General features: G+C 55.7%; 9 protein-coding genes across 9 annotated transcripts; 6 read left to right on the top strand and 3 right to left on the bottom strand.

The window, feature by feature from the left end:
- The first annotated feature begins 1539 nt into the window (after nt 1–1539).
- Nucleotides 1540–5236, top strand: K437DRAFT_273247 (uncharacterized protein). Its single transcript, XM_013388929.1, has 3 exons — nt 1540–2233; nt 2317–4628; nt 4719–5236. The coding sequence occupies exons 1-3, from the start codon at nt 1619–1621 to the stop codon at nt 4807–4809; spliced, it is 3018 nt and encodes a 1005-aa protein (XP_013244383.1). The 5' UTR covers nt 1540–1618; the 3' UTR covers nt 4810–5236.
- Nucleotides 5237–5286: 50 nt separating this feature from the next.
- K437DRAFT_255273 (NADH-ubiquinone oxidoreductase) lies at nt 5287–7554 on the top strand. The gene is made up of 7 exons (XM_013388930.1): nt 5287–5418; nt 5527–6030; nt 6115–6839; nt 6964–7011; nt 7088–7139; nt 7212–7235; nt 7314–7554. Exons 1-7 carry the CDS (start codon nt 5406–5408, stop codon nt 7487–7489), a joined length of 1542 nt encoding a protein of 513 aa, XP_013244384.1. The 5' UTR covers nt 5287–5405; the 3' UTR covers nt 7490–7554.
- A 351-nt stretch (nt 7555–7905) lies between these two features.
- On the bottom strand, nt 7906–11721 carry K437DRAFT_255274 (uncharacterized protein). Its single transcript, XM_013388931.1, has 2 exons — nt 10611–11721; nt 7906–10527 (listed from the first exon to the last, which is right to left on the bottom strand). The coding sequence occupies exons 1-2, from the start codon at nt 11354–11356 to the stop codon at nt 8013–8015; spliced, it is 3261 nt and encodes a 1086-aa protein (XP_013244385.1). The 5' UTR covers nt 11357–11721; the 3' UTR covers nt 7906–8012.
- A 705-nt stretch (nt 11722–12426) lies between these two features.
- K437DRAFT_290320 (SURF1-domain-containing protein) lies at nt 12427–13476 on the top strand (the record flags this gene model as incomplete). Its single annotated transcript, XM_013388932.1, has 3 exons — nt 12427–12486; nt 12528–12679; nt 12789–13476. 3 exons carry the CDS (start codon nt 12427–12429, stop codon nt 13390–13392), a joined length of 816 nt encoding a protein of 271 aa, XP_013244386.1. The 3' UTR covers nt 13393–13476.
- A 31-nt stretch (nt 13477–13507) lies between these two features.
- K437DRAFT_290321 (Aldo/keto reductase) lies at nt 13508–15016 on the bottom strand (the record flags this gene model as incomplete). The annotated part of the gene is made up of 7 exons (XM_013388933.1): nt 14683–15016; nt 14488–14603; nt 14181–14421; nt 14042–14112; nt 13868–13976; nt 13735–13789; nt 13508–13693 (listed from the first exon to the last, which is right to left on the bottom strand). The coding sequence occupies exons 1-7, from the start codon at nt 14781–14783 to the stop codon at nt 13508–13510; spliced, it is 879 nt and encodes a 292-aa protein (XP_013244387.1). The 5' UTR covers nt 14784–15016.
- A 2702-nt stretch (nt 15017–17718) lies between these two features.
- Nucleotides 17719–18621, top strand: K437DRAFT_273252 (uncharacterized protein). Its single transcript, XM_013388934.1, has 2 exons — nt 17719–18027; nt 18101–18621. Exons 1-2 carry the CDS (start codon nt 17833–17835, stop codon nt 18545–18547), a joined length of 642 nt encoding a protein of 213 aa, XP_013244388.1. The 5' UTR covers nt 17719–17832; the 3' UTR covers nt 18548–18621.
- A 550-nt stretch (nt 18622–19171) lies between these two features.
- K437DRAFT_255282 (DUF1751-domain-containing protein) lies at nt 19172–20721 on the top strand. Its single transcript, XM_013388935.1, has 4 exons — nt 19172–19492; nt 19573–19615; nt 19679–19966; nt 20039–20721. The coding sequence occupies exons 1-4, from the start codon at nt 19308–19310 to the stop codon at nt 20654–20656; spliced, it is 1134 nt and encodes a 377-aa protein (XP_013244389.1). The 5' UTR covers nt 19172–19307; the 3' UTR covers nt 20657–20721.
- An 821-nt stretch (nt 20722–21542) lies between these two features.
- On the top strand, nt 21543–23954 carry K437DRAFT_77274 (uncharacterized protein). The gene is made up of 3 exons (XM_013388936.1): nt 21543–22340; nt 22406–23017; nt 23094–23954. The coding sequence occupies exons 1-3, from the start codon at nt 21727–21729 to the stop codon at nt 23737–23739; spliced, it is 1872 nt and encodes a 623-aa protein (XP_013244390.1). The 5' UTR covers nt 21543–21726; the 3' UTR covers nt 23740–23954.
- K437DRAFT_77245 (uncharacterized protein) lies at nt 23771–24946 on the bottom strand. Its single transcript, XM_013388937.1, has 2 exons — nt 24225–24946; nt 23771–24155 (listed from the first exon to the last, which is right to left on the bottom strand). The coding sequence occupies exons 1-2, from the start codon at nt 24673–24675 to the stop codon at nt 23803–23805; spliced, it is 804 nt and encodes a 267-aa protein (XP_013244391.1). The 5' UTR covers nt 24676–24946; the 3' UTR covers nt 23771–23802.
- Nucleotides 24947–25249: the final 303 nt, after the last annotated feature.

Genomic DNA, 25249 nt, shown 5'->3' on the forward strand with positions numbered 1-25249 from the left:
ACATTCGATCTCCTGCCGGTGAGTTTCAACCCACTTGTTTCCATTTTCTGCTGTGCTCGCTACCCCCCGCAGCGACGCGATGGTGTCAAAGAAGCGTGAAGATGCGTCGGTCTCGCTCCCTGCGTTTGCGTGCTGGTATCTGCTCAGGCTGCTTGGATCGGAAGGTGTGCGGATGACGCCATCAACATCAGGCGGTCCTGCAGTTCCGGCGAAGCGATCCCAAACGGACTGCAGGCCTTTCATGAGCAAGCTGTCTTCGTTCAATGGCTCCTCTTCTCGTCGCTGCGGCTGCTGGTGGCCATCGCCAGATGGCAGCGTCCGATCAGACAGGAGTCCGTTGAGCGTCGCGCTGGCGCTCTGGCAAGATGTGCTGCTGAAGCTCCTGGTCGACACACGTGGAGGGGAAGAGCCGCTCGTGCTGCCATGGTACCATGGTGCGTCGACGGGCTGCCACGCCTCGCCCGGTCTACGGATGAAGACGCCATCGTCCGCCGAGGGCAAGTATACCTGCAGCGCTGACACCGACCGCGGTGACGCGGGAGACTCGGTCGGCAGCAGCTGCCATCCTGCTCGCACTGCAGATGGACTGGTGGGCTGTGCGGGAGAGGATGAGCGGGAGATGCTGTAAGGGGGATGTTGATCAGACAAGACGGCCGAGGGAGGGCGGCGGATCCTGCTCGATGTTGCTGATGTTGTGGTTTCTTCCATCCATGTAGCATTTTCCCCTACTGTCGTAAAAGATTCTAGTTCAGATCGGAGCTCTTGTGCGATGGCTTCCGACAGGTCCGCCTCGAGAGCAGGGTTCGCTGCACTGTTCCACTTTGCACTGCCAACTACGGTCACCGCCTGATCTTTCACGGGTGATTTTTCGAGTTTCAGCAGCTTGTGCACTGGCGATTGGGGAGAAGCGGGAGAGGCTGTCGAAGAGGACGATTCTTCATCAACTTTAGCAACGACTGCTGCAGCGTCGCCTTTCGGAGAGGGTGAAGTGAACAGCATCCAAGCGTGCCGCTGCTGCTGCCGCCCCGGTGTACTCCAGTGCGTCGCCAGCAGGAGAGGAGGCTGAACACCGCCGGCGATGCGACCAGCGCTCCTTATAGAAGCAATAGCAAAGAGGTGGGAGGGCCAGAGGGAAGCATACGGAGGAAGGGGCGAACCGACCAGCCGGAACCGGGGCCGCCTCTGCGGCGACGGCAGCCGCGTCGAGATGAGGGGCCGGTGCAGGTACGCCAGCTTGGGCAAGGCGGGCGGCGAGCGATGGGTGCAAAGAGAGGGAATGGCGGGCGGCGGCAGCCTCAGGCGTGTGCGTGTGCATATGCATGTGCGTTGTCGTGGTTGGCTGTGCCGATTTCCATCGCCGCACCATACAACATCTCCCATACAAATGCTCCCCATAAAGGACAAAGCGGTGCTCCTCGGGTTCTCGGCCGAGAGCTTCCGGGCGGTGCCCCTTCCAGCAGCCTGCCCCCTTGGCTGATCCTATCCCCATGGGACTCAGGTTATATAGTACGCGAACACTTGCTCTGCAGGATCACAACCGGCACGGAAGGAAAGGCGGGGCCGCTTAGGGAAAGGGAGGACCCTGATCGAATGGAGGTCCCACTCTAGTGGCAGAACGATGACTGAGACCGGCATAGACGCAGACATTGACCGTGAGCTGGCCCAACAGCTGGCCGAGCGGGCCCAGCGCTACCGGATCTTTGAGGATGACGAGCTCGAGGCGGACGATGTCGACGATCAGCTCGGTGGCCTACTTGGCGAGCTTGTCAACAGCGACTTAGCCAGCAGTGCTGGGCCGTTTGACGATGGAGAAGAGGGGCGGCGACGGCGACGACAATGGAAGCCAAGGCAAGAGAAAGGCTGGTTCTCCACCGCCCGCACAGCCGTCCATAAGATCCATCGCAGCGTCTCGGTCGAGCTCGAGCGCGAGGGCGTCATCTCCGAGTCATCCTCCGGTGCCCTACGAAGACAGAACATCGAGGCTGAACAGCTGAGGTCCCGCAAGTGGGCCCAAAGGAACAGGTCTTTGCAGCCCCAGCGGCCGCAGCCGCAACCGCAAATGGCGAGCGAAGCAAAAGCTGACGACGATGGCCCAAAAGCTCCTCCATACAAGGTAGATGCGGCAGAAGAGAGGGTCTGTCGGATGTGCCTGGGCGAAGAGGGTGAGGCTGATGATAATGGGCTCAACCTCGGACCTCTTATAGCACCTTGCAGCTGCGCCGGTTCGATGAAGGTAAGTGCGCTTCGCTCAGACTTTATCTTTGTATGTCGGTTCACATCCTCTTCTCTTACCCTTTTATCTTTCCTCCCCCGTAGTGGGTGCATGCGCAATGTCTTTACCGCTGGCGGACGACTAGCACGTCGCCCTCGAGCGCCAACATTTGCGGGCAGTGCTCGTTTCGCTACCGGCTAAAGCCGCCACGTGGCGGTTCCGTCATGATCTGGGCGCTTAACTGCCACCCGCTCCGGGTCATACTTGCCATTGCTGGCGTGGCAGTGGGAGCACTTCTGGCCGGGGTCCTCAGCATACATACGGTTCGCGCGATTGGCACGATCCCGCCGCTGCAGAAGGCGCTTCTGTACACCCTTAGCGACCCGCCTCCGCCTTACCGCATCTCGCTCGCAGATGACAAAGCGGCAATCCATATCCAGCACTTCTTGTTCGACGACTTCTTTGGAAACAGAGCCTACCGGCTGTGTCCAACGCAGGTTGATATTCTCGCACGAGCATCCATTGACGCCATCAACTTCGTGCAGGAGACCAAGCGCGACGACCCTGTCTACTACGATCTAAGCGCAGTCGACGACGGGTGGCCAGAAACAAAGGTACACGGAGGAAAGAATGAAAGCATGGAAATCAATGATGACCGAATAGTACAGCCCCTAGCATTGCGGTCCTACACGGTGATCAGCTCGAACATCAAGAAAATTTGGCGCGAGGCTCACCTGGCCCGCCGTGGATGGCGCGTAGGAACGGTTGGCGACGCCGTTGGAGGAAGCGGGAACTCCTCAGGGACGGATGCGGGGGAAAGCAACGAGAAGAGCCGCAAGCCGATGCCGTCCGAACTGTGGCGTCTGATACAGCAGGCCACCATTGTCGCCGATGCGTCCTCTTCCGATCTGGTGGTGCGCTCCGGCGCCGCAGCGCGCGGGATGCGCGAAGTGACAATCCAGCACAGCTTTGCACGTTTTCAAGAACGCCACGGAAACCCGTCGCAATCGGTCGCCGTGCGTTACCCGCCCGGGTTTCTCGGCATCGTACGCCTTGTGCTACACGCATTCTACGAATACTGGCACGAGAACATCGAGGCGTTGCGCAAGTCCTTTGGGAGGATGTTTATCGGCCTCGCGCGCGCGTCAGTCGCCGTGACACTCGTCATCGCTAGCAGGCGCGGTGCGATCGAGCTCGTGTGGCTCCTCGTCAAAGTTGCTACCAGCGCTGCGATTGCCTACCTTGAGGAAGAACTGCAGGCTCCGATGCCGCTGCCGAAAATCCTCCCCGGTGCTCCCATCCCCATACGCAGCCAACGACGCATCTGGGCAGGGCGAGCGCTGTTCGTGCTCATCCATGCGTCAGTCGCGGTCTTTGGCCCGTTCTGGCCCAACTGGTGGGGCGGCTACCCGGTCTCGATTTATATGCGCCCGGCTGCGAGCTCGTGGTCGCTGATGGAGTCGTTCTTGTTCATGAAGGGGAGGCCCGGATTGGCTATTGTACAGTTCATCGACTACCTCGTCTCGCTTCTCGAGGGCTCAAGCGCGGCGGCGCGCTGGTTTCGCCAGACGTACACCAATGGCTGGCTTGGTGCCGACTGGACGTTCCCCGATGCCAGCGCCGGCGAGGGCTACCGCCGCGTGCTTGCTGGTCTGCTAGGTGACGAGCGCCGCGCGGCGATGTCGCGCTTTGACATCTACCTCTCCCAGCGCGGCAGACGCCTGATCACCGGCCGGGTGCGCCCGGGCGACATGGCTGCGCTTGTCGATGCGTCGCGCAGCAGCTGGGACGCGTACGTACGCCTCGCCATCATGCTCGGTGCGCTCGTCTTCGTCACGGCGTCCGTAACACTCCTGCTTCAAATTGTCGTGAAGGTGGTGGTGCTGAATGTGTTCCTGGAACGGATCCGCCCGAACCTTCAACACCTCGCTGCGATCATGTTCGATCACGAGTGGCTGCGCACGGTCGGGGCTCTGTTCACTACTGCTCATTGGCAGAGATGGAAGCAGCGTCGTCACCTGCGGCGGCAGGGAGCTGAGCAACGGCAGCAAGGAAGCGGCGTACGAGCTCGCCTCAACCCCATGCTGGATACCGCGACGCTGCCGCCGCCCGATCCGCTGCCCGATCCAGCCGTCGTCGTTGGTCTTGGTCCTGCTCCTGCTCCAGCTCAAGCTCCAGCTCCTGCAGTAGGTCGAGGTGCGCCGGCTCAGCACCCCGCGAACATTGAGCTGAACATTGGCGGTGTCGCGATCGGCCTTGCGGCCGGAATGCAGGACCCAGACGCCGGCATGGCTGTGCAGGGCGACCCGCCGCGCTCGCGGTGGACCATGGTCGTCCCGATCATCATGAACATCTACAGCAACGTGATGTTCACTGTGTACTTGCTCAATGTCACTGCGCACGCTGCGCCTTTTGCGTGAGTAGTGCGCTTGTTCACCCATTGACGCCAGAGGCGTGGAGCGCCGTGCTAACCGTGGGCTTTTGTTCTTTGTGCGAATCAATGCAGTCCGTTCGCCATCATGTACAATTACGTGAGAGGCTTAGAAAAGACATCGCGCGTGGCGCGCGATGTCATCGACCTCTCTTCACGCGCATGAAGCGTGGAGCCTGAAGATGGCATTTGATTGTAACATGCACTAGCTCTATCCCACTTGCATACCTACCGCCACGCTATTGATTTCACGCCCTTGTATGCTCCCACTCTTGTTCCAACACCGAATCGACGTTGCCGGCTACGAAAGAGGAGATTCAGGCGACTCCATTCAAGGCGAAGCTCTTTGCAAGCATTTCCCCCCTTTCAAAAAAGTTGAAAAAGACAGGGTCGCTGCTCAAGAGGGAGAACTGCTCGCCATCAAAGAGTGAACGCATCTGCCGACGTGGTCCTAGTGTGCGAGGAGCACAAGAATGGAATCCCCCACATGCATGCTGGCCGTGGCGGGCTTGGTGGTGGCGCTGAAGAAAGCACGCGCTCTGATTGGCTGCGGGGGACTTGAACATTAGGGTTGCTGTATTTTTCCCGTTCTCCGTTCTCATCCATCATTCTATTAGATTCTCACGCCAGCCGCCCGCCACACATTGGGTGCAACTAACACTACAATACAACCACCAATCATACCTGCTATCCATCTTGTTGGCTTCACGCAGAGTTGGGACCAGGCAAGGACCAGCTGTCGCTTTCAGAGAGGAGCTCAAGATGCAGCGTGCTTGTGAGTTTGCGCCGTGCTTGCCCGGCACTCGCCAGATGAGATTGATCGCTCGTCGCGTTTCGTTCACTAACACCGGTCTTGTGCGCCCCTTCATGGCTGCATCTCTAGCTCTTCTTGCTGCCAACGCTCGGGTATGCCTCCGCACCGGCGGTAACACCCCTGTGCAGAGCATCGCTAGCCCTGCAGCAGCAGGTGCTCGCGGGTTGGCCACAGTGACCGATGCGCCCAAGCGGGCATATGGCGGTCTGCGCGACCAGGATCGCATCTTCCAGAACGCATACATGCGCCATGATTTTGGGCTCAAGGGCGCCAAGGCCCGCGGTGACTGGCACAGGACCAAGGACATCCTCCTTAAGGGCGACGACTGGATCATCGGGCAGATGAAGGCGTCCGGCATGCGCGGCCGCGGCGGCGCCGGCTTCCCCTCGGGGCTCAAGTGGAGCTTCATGAACAAACCTGGCTGGCAGAACGACAAGCGCCCCCGCTACCTTGTCATCAACGCCGACGAGGGTGAGCCGGGAACTTGCAAGGACAGGGAGATCATGCGTGGCGACCCTCATAAGCTTGTCGAGGGATGCTTGGTCGCCGGTCGGGCCATGAACGCCAACGCAGGTGAGCAGGCAAGCACGCCTCAGAGCCTCTTCCTTCGCCCTCCGCAGGTGCTTTATTAGCTGACGCTGTTCCCACTCTCCGCAGCGTATATCTATGTGCGTGGAGAGTTCTACCTCGAGGCGGCGCACTTGCAGCAAGCCATCAACGAGGCGTACAAGGATGGCCTGATCGGCAAGAACGCCTGCGGCTCGGGCTACGACTTTGACGTCTACGTCCACAAGGGCGCCGGTGCCTATATCTGCGGCGAGGAGACCGCCCTGATCGAGTCCATTGAGGGCAAGCAGGGCAAGCCGCGTCTCAAGCCGCCCTTCCCCGCCGACGTTGGCCTGTTCGGCTGCCCGACGACAGTCGCCAACGTCGAGACAGTCGCCGCGGCGCCGACGATCATGCGCCGCGGCGCCGAGTGGTTTGCAAGCTTTGGCCGCGAGAAGAACTCGGGCACCAAGCTCTTCGCCATCAGCGGCCACGTCAACCACCCTTGCGTCGTCGAGGAGGAGATGAGCATCCCCCTGCGCGAGCTCATCGAGCGCCACTGCGGCGGCGTCCGCGGCGGCTGGGACAACCTCCTCGGCATCGTCCCCGGCGGATCCTCCGTTCCCATCTTGCCCAAGAACCGGTGCGAGGAGGTGCTGATGGACTTTGACTCGCTGCGTGACGCCCAGTCCTCGCTCGGCACAGGCGCCGTCATCGTCATGGACAAGAGCACCGACGTCATCCAGGCCATCGCCCGTTTCGCCAAATTCTACAAGCACGAGTCCTGCGGGCAGTGCACCCCATGCCGCGAGGGCACCACTTGGGTCTCCAACATGGTGAGTTACGCCTCTCTTGCGCGTCTCCTTGCTTCAGAAGGGAACAAGTAGCGCGGCGAAATCTCAGAAGCGACGAGAAAAGACTGGTTGCTGAACTCTACCATTGCACTTCGCCCCATCACAGATGGACCGCTTCGTCGAAGGCCGTGGTACCTACCGCGAGATCGACATGGTGTGTCGCTTCACCCTTTCACTTCGTTCTCATTTCTGAGGAAGCTCATATACTTTTTCCCATATCTTTTACGTAGCTCTGGGAGCTTACCAGGCAATTTGAAGGGCACACGATCTGTGCACTTGCAGGTAGGTGTTCCTCCTGGCTCCCAACCCCTCTTTGCTCTTCTCACTCTAACACACTCATTTTACCACAAACAGATGCCGCTGCGTGGCCGGTTCAAGGTGAATTGAGCGCTGTACCAGCTGGTGGTGACAGTTCTTCCCTTCCAGATTCTGACATTGCTTGTGCGTCCTTCACAGGTCTTCTACGACACTTCCGCGATCATGTCGAAGAGCGCATGGACGCTTACCAACAGAAGCACGGTCAGGTTCTGTTCGGTGGCCACTTGGCGAGCGAAGTCGACCCTTCCCTGTCCCTCCCTGGCAACATTGCATCGCCCGAGCCAGCAGGAAGTGTTCCACCTGCCTCTCATTGATGGCCCTACATCTTTTGTTGATGCTACCGTCGCGCATGAGCGTAATCAAATACATGCTCGTCCACTTAATCCTGTTTCCGCCTCGGGGATGTGCGTGCGGCTCGCGGCTTGTCTTCTGCTGGTCCTGTTGCGGCGGACTCCCATCACGGGAGTGGAGAAGTCGAACTCAATGTCAGAGGATCATGCAACTAGCTTGTAAGTCTAATCGAGTGGCTGGATAGGCTTTGTCGTGTTGCCACCTCCCTGCCGATTTGTGAGATTGCAAACCTCCTGATGCATGAGAGAATATTGATCGGGAATCCTGACGTGACAAAATTGGAGAATGCCAAATGCTGCTATTACAATCAGCCCAAGTCCGCCACAAAGCAAGGATGTTCAACCTGACAGACATTCGACACGATCAGGCTGGGCTTGCAGATGTAGCTCATGTGCTCGTGTCCATTACAGAACCTTGAAAGTGATGGGGCAAGATGTAACATGCGGCATTAAGAAGATTTCTTTGCAATGCATCTTTCATCCTTCTCTAAAACCCTTGCGCCCACAGGTGACGGCATACAGCCACCCAAAATATCTCTAGTTGCTCGTCACCCTTTGACAGCTTTTTCTTGCCTTTGTCGCGCTTTCCACCTTTCGCCTGTGGCTGCTCCTCGCTGTTGTCTGTCGCGTTACTGATGCTAATACTGCCACTGCCACTGTCGCCGTCAGTGGTCGCACTGGTAGATGAGACCGACGCCGAGGTAATTGGAGACGTACTCTGGACATCTACGCGAGTCATGTCTGCGGCAGCCGCAGGGATATTGAGTGACGTCTCAGTTAGGATGAATGCCGATTGCCGTGAGTTTGAAACATCCTCGGCTGCTGTTGAGGCAGTCGCAGCCACAGCCTCAACGGCTATTGCTGACAAAGTGTACTGCTTTACGTCTGGAATGAGCCCTGCCATCGTCGCATGCAGCGGGTCTTCCGGGGCATTCTTCGAGACTACCATACCCGTGGTGCCATCGCATTGAGCACCACCTGCGGTAGGAAGCTCATCTTCAGCAACGGCTGTCAATCGCTCCTGCTCCTCGGCCTTGCGCTCCGCCTCCTTCCTGCGCCCCTCATCGCCCTGCGGCAAACGCTGCGAGATCCAGCCCGCTACTTCGTGCAATACACCTGTGACAGCTGTGGTGGATGTGGTGTGCGCTTGCTGAATACCGTCAGTGATGAGCTGTGTGGCGTCATGCTCCAATGAGGTAGTTAAGGTCGCATCGTCGTGCTTTGATTTGGAAGGGTCCTTAGAGGCAGGAGGGGCCATCTGCTGCTGCTCTTGCTGCGACGCGCCAGTCACAGCTGTGGCTGACGTGCTCAGGTTCATCTGGCCATCAGACGAAGGCCCAGCACTGATTGTGGTCGAAGGGCTTTTCTTTTCCTTGGCATCATTATTCTTCTTGGACCCTAGCAAAGAGCGCAAGATGCGATTGATGTCCATCCAGCTCTGCTCCTCGTCGTCGGAATCTTTTCCATTCTCCTTCACCTCCTTGGACTTGACCTCCTCTGCCTTCGTGCTTTCATACGGCCGGCCAGTGATAGGGTTGATCTTGCCCGCCAATCGAGGTGCGCCGCCGCCCCTTAGATCCCAATGATCACAACCTTCGACGATGCCAAGAAATTGACCCCACTTGGCGCTCCTGACGCTGACGATGCCGTCATTGCCCTGCAAGTCACCGCCGAGCGCATCGCCGCTCCCATCGACTTCACCACCTGACGTCCTACTCTCCGCAGCCGCGTCTAGGATGACCTTAGGTAGCCAGAGCGGGTGCCAGACCGGCAGCTTGCGGATTCGTGCGGCGATCGAGTAGTACTTGACATCAGGGTGGTTTGGCGTCGTCGGATTGAAGACCGTGGACATGTATCGCGTGGATAGCATGGCGTACGCTGGTTGGTCGACAGCCGAAAGGAGAAAATTGCTGAAGGAGCCAGAGATGCTGGTGAGGAGACGAGAGAAGACGCCAAGGTCCAGAGGGCCAGATGGGGACGAATCTCTCTTCTCCTCTTCCAGATACTTAGACGCAGCGTTGGCGGCAGCCTTGCTGACGTCGGCAGTGGCACGAAATTTGCTCCGAGTAGCATTCTTGTCTCCTCCATTTTCAAACGCACCCCGAAAGCTGTCGACAGCCGCCTTCACTCCCGATTCCGCAAACTCATTGGTTTCTTCATTCACCTTGCCTTTGGAATCAGCGGCAGTGGAACTTGTGCTGGGTGGAGCAGCAGTCGAATTGCCGTCTTGCATTTTGTCAATTTGCGCAGCCACAGTTCGGACAGCGGTGGACGCAGCGTGGACCACAGCTGCTGCGTTCCGGGCGTCTCCTTCTAAATGGCTCTCTACCCCAGTATCACCCTTGAATGGTGCGACGCCCTTCAGGCTTGCCTTCTCTCCCACGCGCTCGCCTGAGGTGGTATCCTTGCTACTATCATTGACCTTGCGCCGGACAAGCAGAGGCGTCTTGAGCGAAAACGGAGGACGAGGGTGCTCATCTGGATCTACTGCAGCATCGGCCTCAGCTTTGAAGTCTGCTACAGCTTCACCAGCGGCGGCAACAGCGCAAGATCCTTTTGCATCGGTACTTGTCTCGCTGAAAAGATCAGTTGGCGAGGTGGCCGAGCCGAGCGTTGACGCCGAGTCCTTCTGCGCACTCCCTGACCCGCTTTTGGAGCCGTCCTTCGGTACATTGTTCACCGCCTTCCCGTTGTTCCTAGGTGGTGGGATCAAGCCCTCTTTTCGCGCCCTCTCGATCTCCATCTCGATAAAGGCGCTGCCGATGCCAACGTTGGCATTGCACCAATCCATAAACGGGCTGCCACGATGTGGCGCCGAGATGGTGGTGAGTGACAGTGGTGTGTACTGCTCCGGCGTGGGACGGATGTTGGAGATCAGGTAACGCGCATCGAGGCCGCCCATGCTGTGTCCGATGAAGTGTACCTTACGGCCTTGAATACCCGCGGCTGGGGAACAGAGGAAGTTGTGCAGTGCTTCAGCACGCTCCTTGATTGAGCCAGTGCTGATGGATTAGAATGAAATGGGCTGGTCAACCAGAGGACTCTGACATTCCCTTTCACCCTTGTAGCGGAGGACTGCACTCACCTCGGAACACCCTTGGTGATGACTTCTACGCCGATCTTGTTGCGAAGAAGATCGCTAATTTTAGCCCAATAGTGAATCTCAAGACCAAGAAAAGGCCCACGGACGTCAAACCCGTACAGTCCATGGCACAGGACGATCGGGTCTTTGGGGACGCGCAAAGGCTCCTCCAACAGGTCTGGTAGGCGCATCAGTTCGTTTATGGACATTGATTGCTCCCTAGGCGTGGGTGTATCTTTGCCCTGGCTGGCGGTGCTAGTGAATGTCGCAGTCGCGCTCATCTTAATAGGAAAGGATAGGCGCGCGGTCGCTCTCATTCGTAATGAAGCAGTCGATAGTAATGACGGCCAAGCAACGTAGTGGAAGCGTCTCTGCGGCCGGGCCTTGTGCCATGTTGAAAAGACTCGAACGGTGTCCCACGCTCGTGACTGTGCATATAATAGAGCAGGGCCTCGCGCTGCAAATCTGCTTGCTCTGCCACAACATGATGCCCAGGAGGCATGCCCGATCAAAGCCTGACTGGTACTGTATCGTCGACTGGTCCTAAGGCGCCGTTGACTTCGTGTTCTGAACGATAGGCTTGTGCGCGAAGTCGAAGCTGACGGCAGACCGGACAAGCCATCGAAAAGAGAGTACGTTGCCCAAGTGAAGCATCTCCTCGAGCCACGCGACGAGAATGGCGTCGACCTTGACGCTACGCATGCACTTGCACCGGTTGCTTGCGCGCAGATAGGCGTGTAGACGAGCATATCGTCGCCTTGTCGCTCCAGGTGTCTGTGGGGCGCTCTCAACGGGAAAATGTCGAAATCTGCTGGCGAATACAAGCGCCTTATTCAGCCCTGAAAAGATACTCGCCTTGGAACAGATCCCGACCCAGAGCCATGTGCGACAGTGAGCTGCCGAGGCCAGCTTGTTACTTGGGTCAGTCGACGAATCGTCCACGCGTCACCGAAGTGCACAAACCCGGTACAGCCCTGCCGGCCGGAGCAATGGCAAGCGCAGGCTTTGCAAGACCGAGAACATATAAGCCGTTGGAGACTCCTTGACGAGCAAGCAAGCGGACCAAGTAGGACCAGCCTTGCCCAAGTTGCCATAAGGTGTGTGCCTATGGAACTGCTTCGTGGTTAGATGGCCAGCACCGTTCATTTCATTAGGGACATCATTTTTACACGTGGGCAGCAAAGCCGGGGATATGAGCGGAACACAAAGTGACGCCGCAAGGAAAGTAGGGTTGGCGCTGCGAGTTGCGACGAGCACTGAGGGTGATGCCTTTTTCGCCGTTGCCGGAAAAAGAAAGCAATGTTAGTCAAAAAGAAATAAATAGATTCCGGTTCGGTTAGGTCAGCGCGTCAACTGCCCATCGGCTTCTGCTGCCTTTCGAAGGTCCGTCTGGCTGGGTGAGAGGAACATTCAATGTGTTAACCAGAGAGTCCAGCTTGGACAGGGTAGCATCGTCTTATCTAGCCTCGCCTCGCCTCTGGTCTTATGCTGCTGCATGAGCGCATAGTCAGCATGTCGCTGTTAAGAGCCGTTGCCGCCGCCGAAGCCATATTTTCTGGCACCTCTCTTCGTCGGTCCAATACGCCTTGCGTCGAGTGTCGAAAGGCTTTGGCAGGTGCGACTGACCTGGCAAGATCAAATCACACCCTTCGGCAGCAGCCGAGACGAAACTTGCACATCTCCCCATATCGCCTCCTTGCTCAGGCACCACCACCACCGCCTCCCGATTCTTCTGGGCCTGCTCCGTTCCCGCCTCCTGCGCCTGAATACGTACCAGAAGCGGACACTGCAGTAGCGTCGGGAACCGATGCACAGCCATATGACTCGCTCTATTCTTCCTCCTACCGTGGTCAATCGTCACGGGCGCGCGGCAGTCCAGGTGGGCCAGAGAGGGACCGCCAGCGCGCGCCATGGTACAAGTCACCCACCACACTCGTGCTTGGCTTCATTCCCGTTTTTACCTTTGGACTGGGATACTGGCAGATCAAGAGGCTCAAGTGGAAGTTGAGCTTGATTGAAGAGCTGGAGGATAAGCTGCAGATGGAGCCGATGCGCTTACCTAGAAAAGTAAAGTGCGTCCCGCGTTGCTGCAGGAGATACTATTGCTACTGCTCGTTCTCATCTCACTATCCTTCTGACTTTCCCTTGCGACACCCCTTACGCTGTGTTCTCCCCCTGAAGTCTGGGAGCTTTGGACGATTTTGCATTTCGCCTCGTCGAGGTGGACGGGCAATTCGACTACAGCCGACCAATCTTTGTCGGCCCACGCGTCCGGGAAGGCGCTTTAGGCTACCACCTCGTCCTGCCTTTAGTACGGCCAGAAGGACATGGTGATGCGCTCCTCGTCAACCGTGGCTTTGTCGCCGAGACGCAGCTAGAAGGGACAGGAAGCAATCGCAGACTCAAGAATATGCCGACGGAGAAGGATGTGCAAAAGCAGACAAAGGTGCTGGCGCTGCTGCCGCGCGTCTACCCTCCCAATGCATTTACGCCGCCCAACAAGCCAGAGAAGAACGAGTGGTTCCACGCCAATGCGAACGAAATGGCATCCTTCTACACCGGTCAGCAGCAACAGCCAGAACAGGTTGTCATCCCTGTCTATCTCGAGGAGATCTTCGCGGGCAATGCGGGCGAAGCGGCTGCTCGCATTAGCGCTGGCGCGCCTGTCGGACGAGCACCGACGATCGAGTTGAGGAATCAACACGCCGTTTATGCGGCTACGTGGTTCTCGCTCTCTGCTGCCACTTCGGTCATGTTTGGCTTGCTTGTGCGAAGAGCGCGCTGAATGTCGAGACGAATAATCCTAGAGAGTGTAATCGAAGCGATCGGCACTCCATCCGAATCCATTCGGTTTTGTCCACTGGCTGCCAGCATGAATGTTAGGCTACATTGCTACAACATCAGAAGTGGTAACGTGGCGCCGCACCAACAGCTTTGACGCTCATCCACGCATGGTCGAGCGCGTCAATGACTGGCGTAGGCAGTGGTGGGCCTTCGAGATCCTTCAGATTCTGATCGATGTGATTGGTGCTGCTGTCGCCAATTATGATCGCATCACCTTTCTCATTCGACAGGGCATTGTGGTGCTGCAGCCAGCGCAGAGCAGAGCAGCTTGTGGCAGCGTCACATTGTTTGCTGCGCAGATGGGCTTGAGCTTCTCCAAAGCATTGAAGTATGCGTCGCTGTTTGCAAAAAGAACGGATTGGCATCGTGTGGAGAGTCGTGTGGAGAGTCAATGAGGCTGACGCGAGAAGACGCACTTCCAGTACCGCGCGCGGTATGCCTGTCCTTGGCCACGCTTGGGATCGAAACGGCTTCCCGCCTCGACTGGGCTCTCATTACTCAGGTGGCCAACGAAGAAGCCGCCGCCTGGTGAGGCCAGGCTATCTGTCAGCCTCAACTCGGTCCAAAGAGTCTCCAAGTTTCGTGCTCACCAAGTGGGTTGTAAATGTAGTAAGACATGTTCTGCTTCCGAAGCTCAGTGAGCAGCTCCGGATCAGCTGATCTGCGATCCCGGCAGTCTTTGTTTAAGCATTGCATATCATATGTCTGTAAGGAAGGCAACGTCCTTACCTGCAAATGGCATTGTAAAGGCCCTGATAGACCGAAGGCGGGGGAAGATCGTGCTTCTTGCAGGCGTCGCAGAAATTCGCCACCTCTGCAGCTGTAAAGTTGGAGATACCGAGACGGTCATAGTGACCCTGCTCGTGCTCCTTTTTCAGCGCCTGCACTGTATCATCAAAAGGTGTCTCTCGGTCAGGAGCGTGGAGGTAATACAGTGGGATCTGTTTGGCTTCTAGAGCGTCGAGCAACTCTTGCAGCGCATTGCGGATATCGGCAGCCGTGTGGTCGTACAAGTGGGAGAATTTCAAGGGTTAACTCTGGAAGCGAGCACTTGGAAAGTTCTTCGTTGCAACTTTGAAGCCTTGAGCCTCGATATTGAGCCTTTTCAAGTACTTCTCGGTCGTACCGTCCGCGTACATCCTCGCCGAGTCCCTTCAGCCAGTTGTGCAGGCAGAAATGCATGAAAGTGAGCACAATAGGGTGGGTTCTGGCTGCTTGGAACAAGACATACAGCTCGTCATGTCCGTGTGACTTGAAAATGTCCAGGATCTTCTGGCATTCTTGGAGGTCATAGACTCGGGCCTGCTCGTTGCCTTCCTCCCCAAACGTCATGGTCCCCTAAAGGCACGCATGAAGAGCAGATATGTCGGCTGCATATTATCGTCCTTTCCCCAGCTGGGGTGTTCATTTCCAACGAGAGCCGTACGCACAGAAACAACTTTCACCATTGTCACAAGAAAGCGATCACACGTCTTGTGGCGATCACAGTGCGGAACGACTTCCAGCAAACTGCAATGTCAGAAGTACTCCAAATGGCTGCAGTCCCTCAGACTTTGCGAATACGATCAAGGAAGCTTCATGTGCACCTATAAATATATATATATATATCAGTATCTAAATTTGGCGCGTAACACTTTGATAGTATAGCCTCCAAATCCTACATCCTGTCGAGCGGTGATTATGAACAAGTCGTTGGAATGACTTGTTGATTGCGGTGAATGTAGTGGATCATGGGAGGTAGCTTCGATCTGACTGCTCTTACCGCCGACGGTCATATGTGGAAGGGCATACATCCGCGAGTCGTGAGATGCCTTTGCTCTCTAATGTTCGTTCAATTTCTACGCCATATAGTCCTGACGATCTTGAAGTAAGCGTGACTGGGTCGTCCATCCACCAACACCCCATAGCATTAACACAATGAAAAGACACTCGTGAGTCATCAAGTTGCTCGCCAAACCCTCTGAACTAGCAGACACCTAGCCTTGAGTCTCATCGGAAGCGCTGCAGGATAAGTGAAAATCGATGGGCATCGTTGATTCTAGGTACGATCCGTGTGCCCGCCAAGCCAGGATGAAGCCGGCACGAGCGTCTTGCCAGGTAGCTAGCATGTGCTTCGACACCTGCGTCCCCAAAGACCTGACTACGCGCTCCAAGTTCATGTCTCCATTTGCCCTTGTAGACTCAGACTCGCTGCCCTCCTACACTCTTCCAGCCGCAGAGAAAAGTGCATCCTCGATTCGGGTGACGCTCTTCCACCTCGGCGCCATTGGTAGCTACCGCCAAACTGGGACGGATGATGCATAGGACACCAACACGGAGAGACAGTTCAAGAATGCGAACCATCCCGTTTCATTTCACATCCTCAGTGCTTGATAGAACACGTCGCACGAGAGTTAAATGGGCTCTGAACCTTGGGCATGGCTTGTGTAAGAGCAGCCAATCACTGTGGTACAATTACATGACAGACATGATTAACGTTGGTTTTCTGGTATTCCAGTACTTTCTCACAGCTGCTTTCGGTATTCAGTAGCGGTGCGATCAAATTCATATGGCCCGACCGGTTAACGGAAGAGGGTCAGTTGAAGACCCTCCTTTTGAAGAAGTTCGGCGTTTCCAAGTTCGAGGACATTGGCCCGAACGGCATCATCTTCAGTCATGCTTATGTCGCCCACGACAGCGACTTGGCTGACTAGCTGACCTTTCTGCCCGTTTTTGTTGTCCCGGGAACTATGGATTGGGTTGGTGGTGGGCACGAGTGGCCAAAAGGGGCAGAGGGCTTCTCATCTTTTCTGACAAGCGCCTGGAAAGGGCGAACGTTCATCGAGGTGCAGGACATTGAAAATGTAGCACTCAGATCAATAACTCAAGGACAGGGTGATGGGCACGTGATTCGGGCTGTTTGACTCTGCCTGGGATTAGTTCGGAAATGGGAGTTTGCTCCTCGCATCGGCAGAAAGAGTGAGTACAAAGCCCAAGGTACGCTGCCTCAGAAGTGAACCGTCGATTCACTGGCGTACCCCAAGTCGATTCGCCCTATACAACATGACCACGATCACATGGTGCTGCTCGCTCGTACGAGCGCCTCTAAGGGGCCCGCCTTTGTTTTGCTCAGCGGTGATGCCGCTCATCAGCAAGCTCTGTTACATCCGCTGCCTGCGCCCCTGCAGCCCAAACAAACATATCTTTACGGCGCTCTCAGCTTCAGCTCCGAGCGACTCTCAACACCGAACCTATGCTGAAGAAGCGGACAAGCGCACTGTCCCAGGATACTTTGAACTGTCCAGCTCCATAGCAATCACAGATAGTGAAGATGCAAAGGGATTCTACATGCAAGAGATTCCCCGACAAAGACGATGCGCACGATTACCTTGCTGTTCAGGATGGAGGTGTGCACGGAGGTGATGGTCACTCTTGCACACCAAGAAGAGTTCGCCTCAACGTTTGGGCTGGATGAAGGAAACGAGATCAGAATTAACGGGAGACTTGAAAAGGGTCTGAAACAGCATAAAATCGACATGTGCGTGAAGCGGAGACAGACATTGGATAACTTGTCAAGTACAGAGAGAATATGTTTTAACTGCAGACTAAGGAGCGACACTGCGCAGTACAAGATACGTTCTTCTATATGACAGGTTAATTTGAGTCACGATCGATGCTTGCGATAGAGAAAGAATGCTGTGCATGCAGACAACAGTAGCGATGAATGGTCAGCTCTGGGAAAATCCATTCAGTATCTTGCCCGAGCCCTTTCCACCTCGCAATGTCCAAGCACATTTCCTAATCAACATAGATTCAGAATTGCAGAAGTAAGTCGTCAACGACTCCCAATGGGATGACTTGGACTGTTGAGCTTGATAATGTGATATGTTGATCATCATTGAAAGATCGGGGACCCCAAATCGTGCCGCGCCCGATTCTGGCGCTCGCAACACCGCACACTGAAGACCGCTTCTTCGATCGACTCACCTTGTTAGTAACATCGGAAAGGCACCCTCAAGGAAAGCTGACGTGTTTCGCCTCTTGCATGCACAAGGGACAGTCGAAAGTTGGAAGGAAAGAAGTCGAATGAAAAATTAAGGTGGACTTTCTTCTTGGAAGAAGACAAACTTGAATATTGACTGGATCCGTTGTGGTTCCGCCCATTCCCGTCCACAGGTGACGAAAGTTACAGGACAAAAGTTGGGTTGGGCGAGTGGAATCTGGTCAAACTTGTGAGCCTCTTCGCCCCCTCACCTACGCACTCATAGAAAAGGCAGCGTGTGTCATGCTCAGGATGAAGGATCACATACACTAGGAGCATGGAGCCATGGACACCGACTGCGCCGTACGTAGAGCGTAGAGCTTTGACTGTCTGAGAAGCACATGCTAACCCATCCTAGAGATGAGTAAAGTCAACGGTTCTTCCGATTCGGAGTATGGAGCTCCGCAAGTTCGGGCGGCTGCCAGCTCCAGCCTACCAATTCCAACGCGGCATGTGGCTCGAACGATCCTAGGACATGATACGCACGTCGTATGCCAGTCATTCACAGATCGGATTTGCATCTTCATTTCACAAGTCGGGAAGCTTGGCTGCATTGTGAATGCCTACTCGTGTTGGACCGCACATAGTCGTGAGGACTGACAACCCGACCTATGATGACGCATTCCAGATGCAGGCAACCGTGTCGACGCCAGCTCACTTCCAGCCATCTTCGTCAGACTTAGACTTCGATGACGAAGAAGAGATCACGATGGCAAGAGATGCCCGTGCTAGCTCTATACCACTCTTGCTACCCTCCACCTCTCTGCAGACCCTGCTCGGCTCGCCGCCGCATGGTTACTCGACTTTGTACCCGCTAATGGCTTCGCACGTCGCAAGCCTGGTGACAACCCAAGCCACCAGCAGCTCCAAGGTGGGAGGCAGGCCGTCGACCATGGACATGGCGGCAGGTGGAAACACATCGAGACCCATCATCATCTCTCTAGGCCTGCGCAGGCTGGCATCCTCACAGAGCGCCGTGGACGAGGATGGTGAGGATGCATTTGAGAGCTCGGAAGAGGAACAAGTTCGCTTTCACGAGATTCTGCAAATGGTTTCGGAGGCATCGGTATGGTGACACTGTATATCATACACACATTTTCACATGCATGTATCATACCCACAATGGAGCACTCTGCTCATGACCATATCGCAAACCAGGCAGTCAGAGACTTGCATTGAACGTGTGAATGTTCTTGGAACGTCCGCTCAAGACGATGACGATAGTTGACCGCCGTTTTCTTGACGACTGGGAACCATTCGCATCGGAAAGCGAGGAGCGGCTGCACCTTGCATGCATGTTCACGACTCAGGGGCGGAGCCAAGGAAGGGGGAGGGTTCGCGGACAGGTACGCGTATAGACGAATAACGCTGCGGATCGATCTTCACTCTCGGCGAGACATCGCAGCAAGATGAATGATGAGGTGCAGCCCAACCCAAGACTGGTGAACAGATTAGGCATGTCCATGCCATGGTGCAGACCGCGTGCTGTCGCCTGACCTTTTTGAGAGTTGACTCCAAGCTGTTTGCGAGGTATCTTACCTTAAAAGACTAGCACGCTGAAGGAGCGTTGGTTTCATTCAGTTCATCTGCTAAGTTTATAGTTCTGCTGTGCGTTCCGCCCTCTCTCTGTTGGTATTACGCCTGGTGTCGAGTGTCGCAGCTTCAAGTTTGATACATGCTGAGCATTAAGTGCATCTCCCTAAGCATGACGGACTGTCGTCGTGTCCACATCCTGTACAGGTACCTTCACGACAGCCTGGGAAATAGTGGGAAAGCTTGATCAAGCTGTTGGGCATCCGTCAATCAGCGAGCTCGCCATGTCTGGCTTCTCGCCAATGGCGCTTCCCCCAGCGACCCGAGGCCTGACCTTCGCGCTGCTGGGCTTCACTACTATCCTGGCATTGATGCGTTTCACCCTGACCGAGGAGAAGCTGAAGGCCCAGTCTTTTAGCAAGCAAGATTCAGCACTCGAATTCCCATGGCTGGTCATTGTACCTGGACAGAGCTGGATGTACCCTTGGTAGGTTGGCAAGAATGGCTTTGACTGGAATCGGGTTGCGCTTTTTGCTCACGAGGAGGTTCGCGTCCATCCTGCCACAGGACCCTACTCACATCTGGCTTCTGCGAGACATCATTCATCGAGGTGAGAAGAAAATAAATATGTGACCTTCGTTCGGAACTGCAATTGATACATCGACTGCGGCAGGCCGTACTCTCGCTCATCTTGATACCATTGCTAGGGCGGTACCTCGAGCAAATCTGGGGAGCAGTCGAGCTACTCAAATTCTCGGCTGTCGTCATTATCGGTAGTAACATTATCGCTTGGGCGCTTGCCATACTCCAATTTGCGGTGCTGCGAAACGTCTACGTCATCTATGGAACTCAGTACCATGGATTGACTGGACTCCAAACTGGCTTCTTAGTCGGGCTCACACAGATGATCCCGGAACACCAAGTTCAAATATTCAATGGAAGGCTCAATTTTCATGTCAAGGTGAGCGGTAGCTGCTTAATCTATCGTTGGTCCACAGCGCTGATGTCGACCTTGCCATCGATGGTGTTCTAGAACCTGCCGATGGGTTACGTTACCTTCTCAACAGTGCTCTGCATGTTGGGCTTCATCTCGCCTTGGATCCTGATTCAGTTCGGCTGGCTCATTGGTTGGGTCTGGCTTCGCTTCTTTAGGCTGAGCGAATCTGGTTTCCGAGGGGACCACAGCGAGACATTCTCCTTCGTCTCCTGGTTCCCGCCTTTTGTGCACAGGCCGGTGACGATTCTTTCCAATTTCTTACATCGCATCTTCATTCGGCTACACGTCATCCAACCATGGCAGTACAGCGACCTTGAGACAGGGCCGAATGCATCCCACATACCTAGCGGGCCCAGCCGTGCAGAGGCAGAACGAAGAAGAGCGATGGCACTAAAGGCACTCGACCAACGAGTCGCAGGGAACCCAGGCGGCGGTCGGGGTGCTAAGGGGCCGGGGCTTAGCAGGCAAGGCAGCACACATGCTTCTGGAGCTGCCTCTTCATCTGCAGCTCGGGCGGATTCGCGTACAAATGGAGATGCCGGCGCCGACGTCGCTCACGCTGCCGCGGACGACAAGGACATCGACGACACGCAAGAGGCCGACGGCCTTCTAAAATTGGACCAGGATGAGGGCGATTTGGGCGCTACTCGATAGTTTATGAATGGCGACACACCATGTACTGAAGCCCCACTGCACGCAACAAAAAGCATTTGAAGATGCTCGCCAGTATCTCTGAGGTTTGTCGGCCAGAGGCCCGGTTGCTGCATGGCAGCTCATGGCGGGTTGATGCTAGACCGGTGCAGTTTCCACATCGGAGATCTGCCATCTGAGTTCTGAGTTCTTTCTCTAAAAAGGTCACCATCCCAATGCTGAGCAGGGTACTCCCGGAACCCTAGAAGCTCACTCGAGCCCGCGGAAAGAGGCTCGAGGAGATCTGAGATTCTGAGGATAGGCTGACAGACTGTGGACAAGTCCTGAGTGGAACATAGGCCACATAACGAAATAGTGTAGCAGTATGCCAAAGGCAAACAACACACTGCGCGTGTCGCGACGCGTCGAGAATCCAACGCAGATCAACACCACTCTAACCCTCGCGACAGCCAACTAAGCGGTCTGGCTTCAACCAGCACCACCCCTTCACCAGGCCATCGTGGATCGTGAAAGTTCCCATTTGCCTCTGCAGTCGACCATCGAACATGCCGAGAATCCACCTCATTTGCAACTTAGCTAGGGTGGCGAAACGCCCGCCTTGCCGTCGGGACGCGATGGCTGATCGGCGGAAAGTGGGAAAGGTGGTGGTGAGATTGGTAAATTCTCAACGGCTGCGCGGCGCCAACGGCTCAAGCACATCATGATCACCTCGATTGTCTCCACATTCACTTATCGGTCAAGAGCAGACTACTTCCTGGGTTCTGTGGGTGAATGCTCATAATGGTGGTTCCTTGTTGGAAGTTGAGTCTCGCCTGGGTCCAACATCCAGCTCGAATTGCAGTCGAGTCTGCTGCGTGCCGCCGAAGTCCAAAGAATTTGGGCAGGTTCGAACTCAGTATCCCGGATGTGGTGCCAACTACACTCTACAGACCTTTCCCGCTGACTGGGAGATATATGGGCTGATAAAAGCCCTTGAGTCGCATCAGCATGTCTCAAAGGTGGTCCCCTTCTGAACCAGTGCTCAAGGCTTTCGATGAACGAGGATCATTGCGCAAGACTCGACCTGAAGAAAGATGCATCCTGCTCCGCATCAGCTGAGCTCCATATTTTCTCCGCGCATCCACTCACCCCTTCCTGGGGCCGAAATGATGGACAAACGGTCCAATAGCGGCGCAGGCAGCTCCACCAATGGCAGCACCACTGGCGTGTCGGACAACGCCTCTGCCTTGCTTTCCAAGGACTGGCAAGCAAGAGAGGAGGCAGTGGTGCGCGCACAGCGTAGCTCCGCCTCTCTAGGATCGTTCGTCAGAAATGCGCTTGCGGCCCGCGCTCCTCCTGGCCTTCTGTCCCCGTCGGATGCCACTCTGGGCGGCGACACAGTCGCAAGTGGACGATTCAGCGACAAACAGAAAGGGTCGGGTACCGAAAACGACAAGACATCGGGTCTGGGACTGGGCTTAGGGATCATTGATCCCAATGCACAAATCTCGACGGCCACGCTGCAGCAAGAGGCGCCACTGCGCTTCGGCTCCAAACTTACATTTGAGCAGCGCAAGACGCTGTTCGAAAAGGAACTATTTGCAAGTGCAGCAGCCACAGCGACAGATCCTGAGAAGGAGGGAGGCTCGCCGCTCAGCAGCCGCTCCTTCGGTAAGCAACAGGAGATTGAGAAGATGGGATACTTGAAGTACGTGTGGATGGCCGTGTATTCACCAAGCCTCAATCCCAATGCTTACCCACTGCTGCCAACAGAGCCTTCTTTAATCTCGCCGCTTTCTGCATAGCCGTCGTCGTCCTGAGCGCCCCGAATGTTATGGCAACAATCGGAATAATTCCCACTGTCCTCATCGCGCTACTCTTCTCCGTTCTCGCTTTCTGGGCCGGCATGCAATACTACCACTTTCGCATCGCTTATCCAGGTATCTCAAACCTCGAAGACGCCGGCTACCTTCTCTTCGGGCGCGTTGGACGCGAATTTTTCGGCTGCAGCCAGGTCGCCTTCTCCATCTTCCTCCAGGGCTCGCACTGCATCCTTGGATCGCAAGCCCTGTATGCGCTTGGCTGGCATGGCTGCAGTCTCGCACTCGGGGCAGTGTGGGCGATTATCTCATTCATCTTCAACTTCCCGCGCGATTACTCCAAGCTGGGCGGACTTGCCGTCGCCGCAATCTCAAGTATTCTCATCGCGATCGTATACACAATCATTATAGCCGGCATCAGCGGGCCGCAGCTACCCGCTGGGGAGGCGGTCGCCAAGAATATTCAGCTCTTCGGCACCTCCCGTGCTGAGCCGCTCACTACCACAGCGGCATTGCTTCAAGTTGCAAACATCTTCCTTAGCTTCGGCGCCAACACCGCCTACTTGTGAGCCACGGAAGCCCTTCTTTTGCACCAGGGTGCTTCAGTCGTACTGACTGTGATTCTGCGCCCTTCCCTGCAGCCCAATCATGTGCGAGATGAAGAACGTTCGCCACTTCCCTCGAACGCTCGCCATGCTCATCGCTTTGAACGTGATTGTGTACCTGGGTGTCGGTCTCGGAGTCTATTTGGAGATCGGGCAGTACGTTGTCGCGCCAGCTTTCGACTCTCTGCCCCCGGTCCACGCAAAGGCCGTGTACGGCATCGCACTAGTCACCATCGTCATTGCAGGCTGCGAAAGCGGCCAGATTGCCGCCAAGCAAATATTTGTCCGCATTTTTCGCGATCGGCCGTACCACATGCAAACGAACACTTTCGCTGGCTGGGCGACATGGATCGGCATCAACGCCTGCACCTGGTTTCTGGCTTGGCTAGTGTCCTCATTGATTCCAGTCTTCCCGCAATTCCTTGGATTGGAGAGCTCTCTTCTGTGGGTGCTCTTCTCCATCTTCGCATCGGTCTTCTGGTTCCACCTCAACAAGGGACGGTGGTTTGTCGGCACGGCAAAGCATAAGCTGAATGCTCTCGTAGCCTCTGCTTCGCTTGGTGTCATGTTCTTCGTCATGGCTGCTGGCATCTATGCGAGCATTGCATCGATCGTCGATTCATACAACGACCCCAACGCTTCCCCTCCCAAAATCTTTTCCTGCGCACACCGCACCGCCTAAAGTCGAAGCCCAGGGACGTTGATCGCACAATATTGCTGCTCTTTCTTTATTTCTGCTGTTTCTTCATATTATTGCTGTTACACTGATAGCAGGCGCTCGCATATCTATTGCGCCGCTGACAATTGTAATGAATGCTTCCAGTTTTTGTCGCTCATGTTGCGTCTGTCTGTCCGTACCATCTTTGGGCCGAGCTTGCTTGAAAGCGTGGCTCGCTTCTAGCTCTTGCAAGCGTGCCGCAGTCTCGCACGGGTGAAGGTAGAAGCATGGTAATCCTGTTACAGGATGCTCACCCTGGCTGAGCTGTGGGAATGCGGCCATGTCTGGCGCTGCAGATACTTCAACATCAAGGCCTTCCAGGTAGGTATTGAGGATGAACGGCGACCGGACAACTTCCTCGAGACCGAGCACTCGTCCTCCTGCGTTGCATTGCTACCGTAAGAAAATGACGGTTCCAACCCGCAGTGCAGTTTCACCTTCGATCTTACCGTGCAAAACATTGAAGTAAAAGCCGGGCACTTTCCAGGTGGTTGACCAGCATATAGACTGCTGCATGAGATATGGATTCCCTGATGATGCCGCGGCGCCGCTTGACGCGGTGGAAGGGTCTGCTGCTTGCACTTGATCCTGCCAGGGTTCGTCACTCTCAGAATGGCTCATGTCTTCCTCGTCATCATCCGGCGTTTTCTCGTCCTCGTCGGGCGAAAGTAAAATAGGCGCGTTCAGTTGGCATTCGCGATGCAGGTAGCCCACCGGCATGGCATACGGATGCGCATATTCCGTCCAATTCCACCCATGGCTGTAGACATGAGAGCCCAAGGCTGCATTCGAAGCGTCACTCTCCGTCGAGGTGCGGAGCAATCGAGGTTGTCTATGTTGGCAGTGATAGGCGACGTAGGCGAGACTCGCAGTTCGAAACTCGTCGTTGGTCGACAGCATGGATCGTGGAAAGCTGCGCAGTGCGCCTAATCCAAGCCAAATGCACGCCTTGTGCTCGGGCAAATGTGCGTGGACAGGCAGTCGAAGGAAGAGTCGGTGAGCGTCGTATATGAGCGCCAATACGACATGCCCATATGCGACAGTGAAGAATGAAGATCAACGATGAAAAGACGGCCAGTTACTCTTGGTCCCAAAAAAGTGATGTCCACAGCGGTTCTGCAAGCCTGCTTTGAAGCACGGCTGCTTCAGCTTGACTACTAACCCCCTTCGCAACTCAAATCTCGCGGTTTGCCTGTGGCGGAGAGCCCTTGTGGTTAGGATCCCATAGAATGAAAGCCCATTCGACCGAAGCGAATAAAGAGATGTATGGCTTTAATACACATGTGTAGCGTTTCGTAATTTATGTCTAGTGCAGCGCAAAAGTGGGAAAGGAATGGGGAATCGGGAGCCCGTGGAGCACTTAGCCTGCGGGTCCCAGCTGAGCGGGCACTCGCGTGGAACTGATGGGTAGGTTGCAGAATACCGATTCGGGGCCAGCGTAACCTAGCTGCCGTCCACAGAGTGCAGTTGTTCT

The sequence above is a fragment of the Tilletiaria anomala genome, assembly GCF_000711695.1.
Source record: "Tilletiaria anomala UBC 951 chromosome Unknown K437scaffold_21, whole genome shotgun sequence".
In the NCBI taxonomy this organism is placed as follows: Eukaryota; Fungi; Basidiomycota; class Exobasidiomycetes; order Georgefischeriales; family Tilletiariaceae; genus Tilletiaria; species Tilletiaria anomala.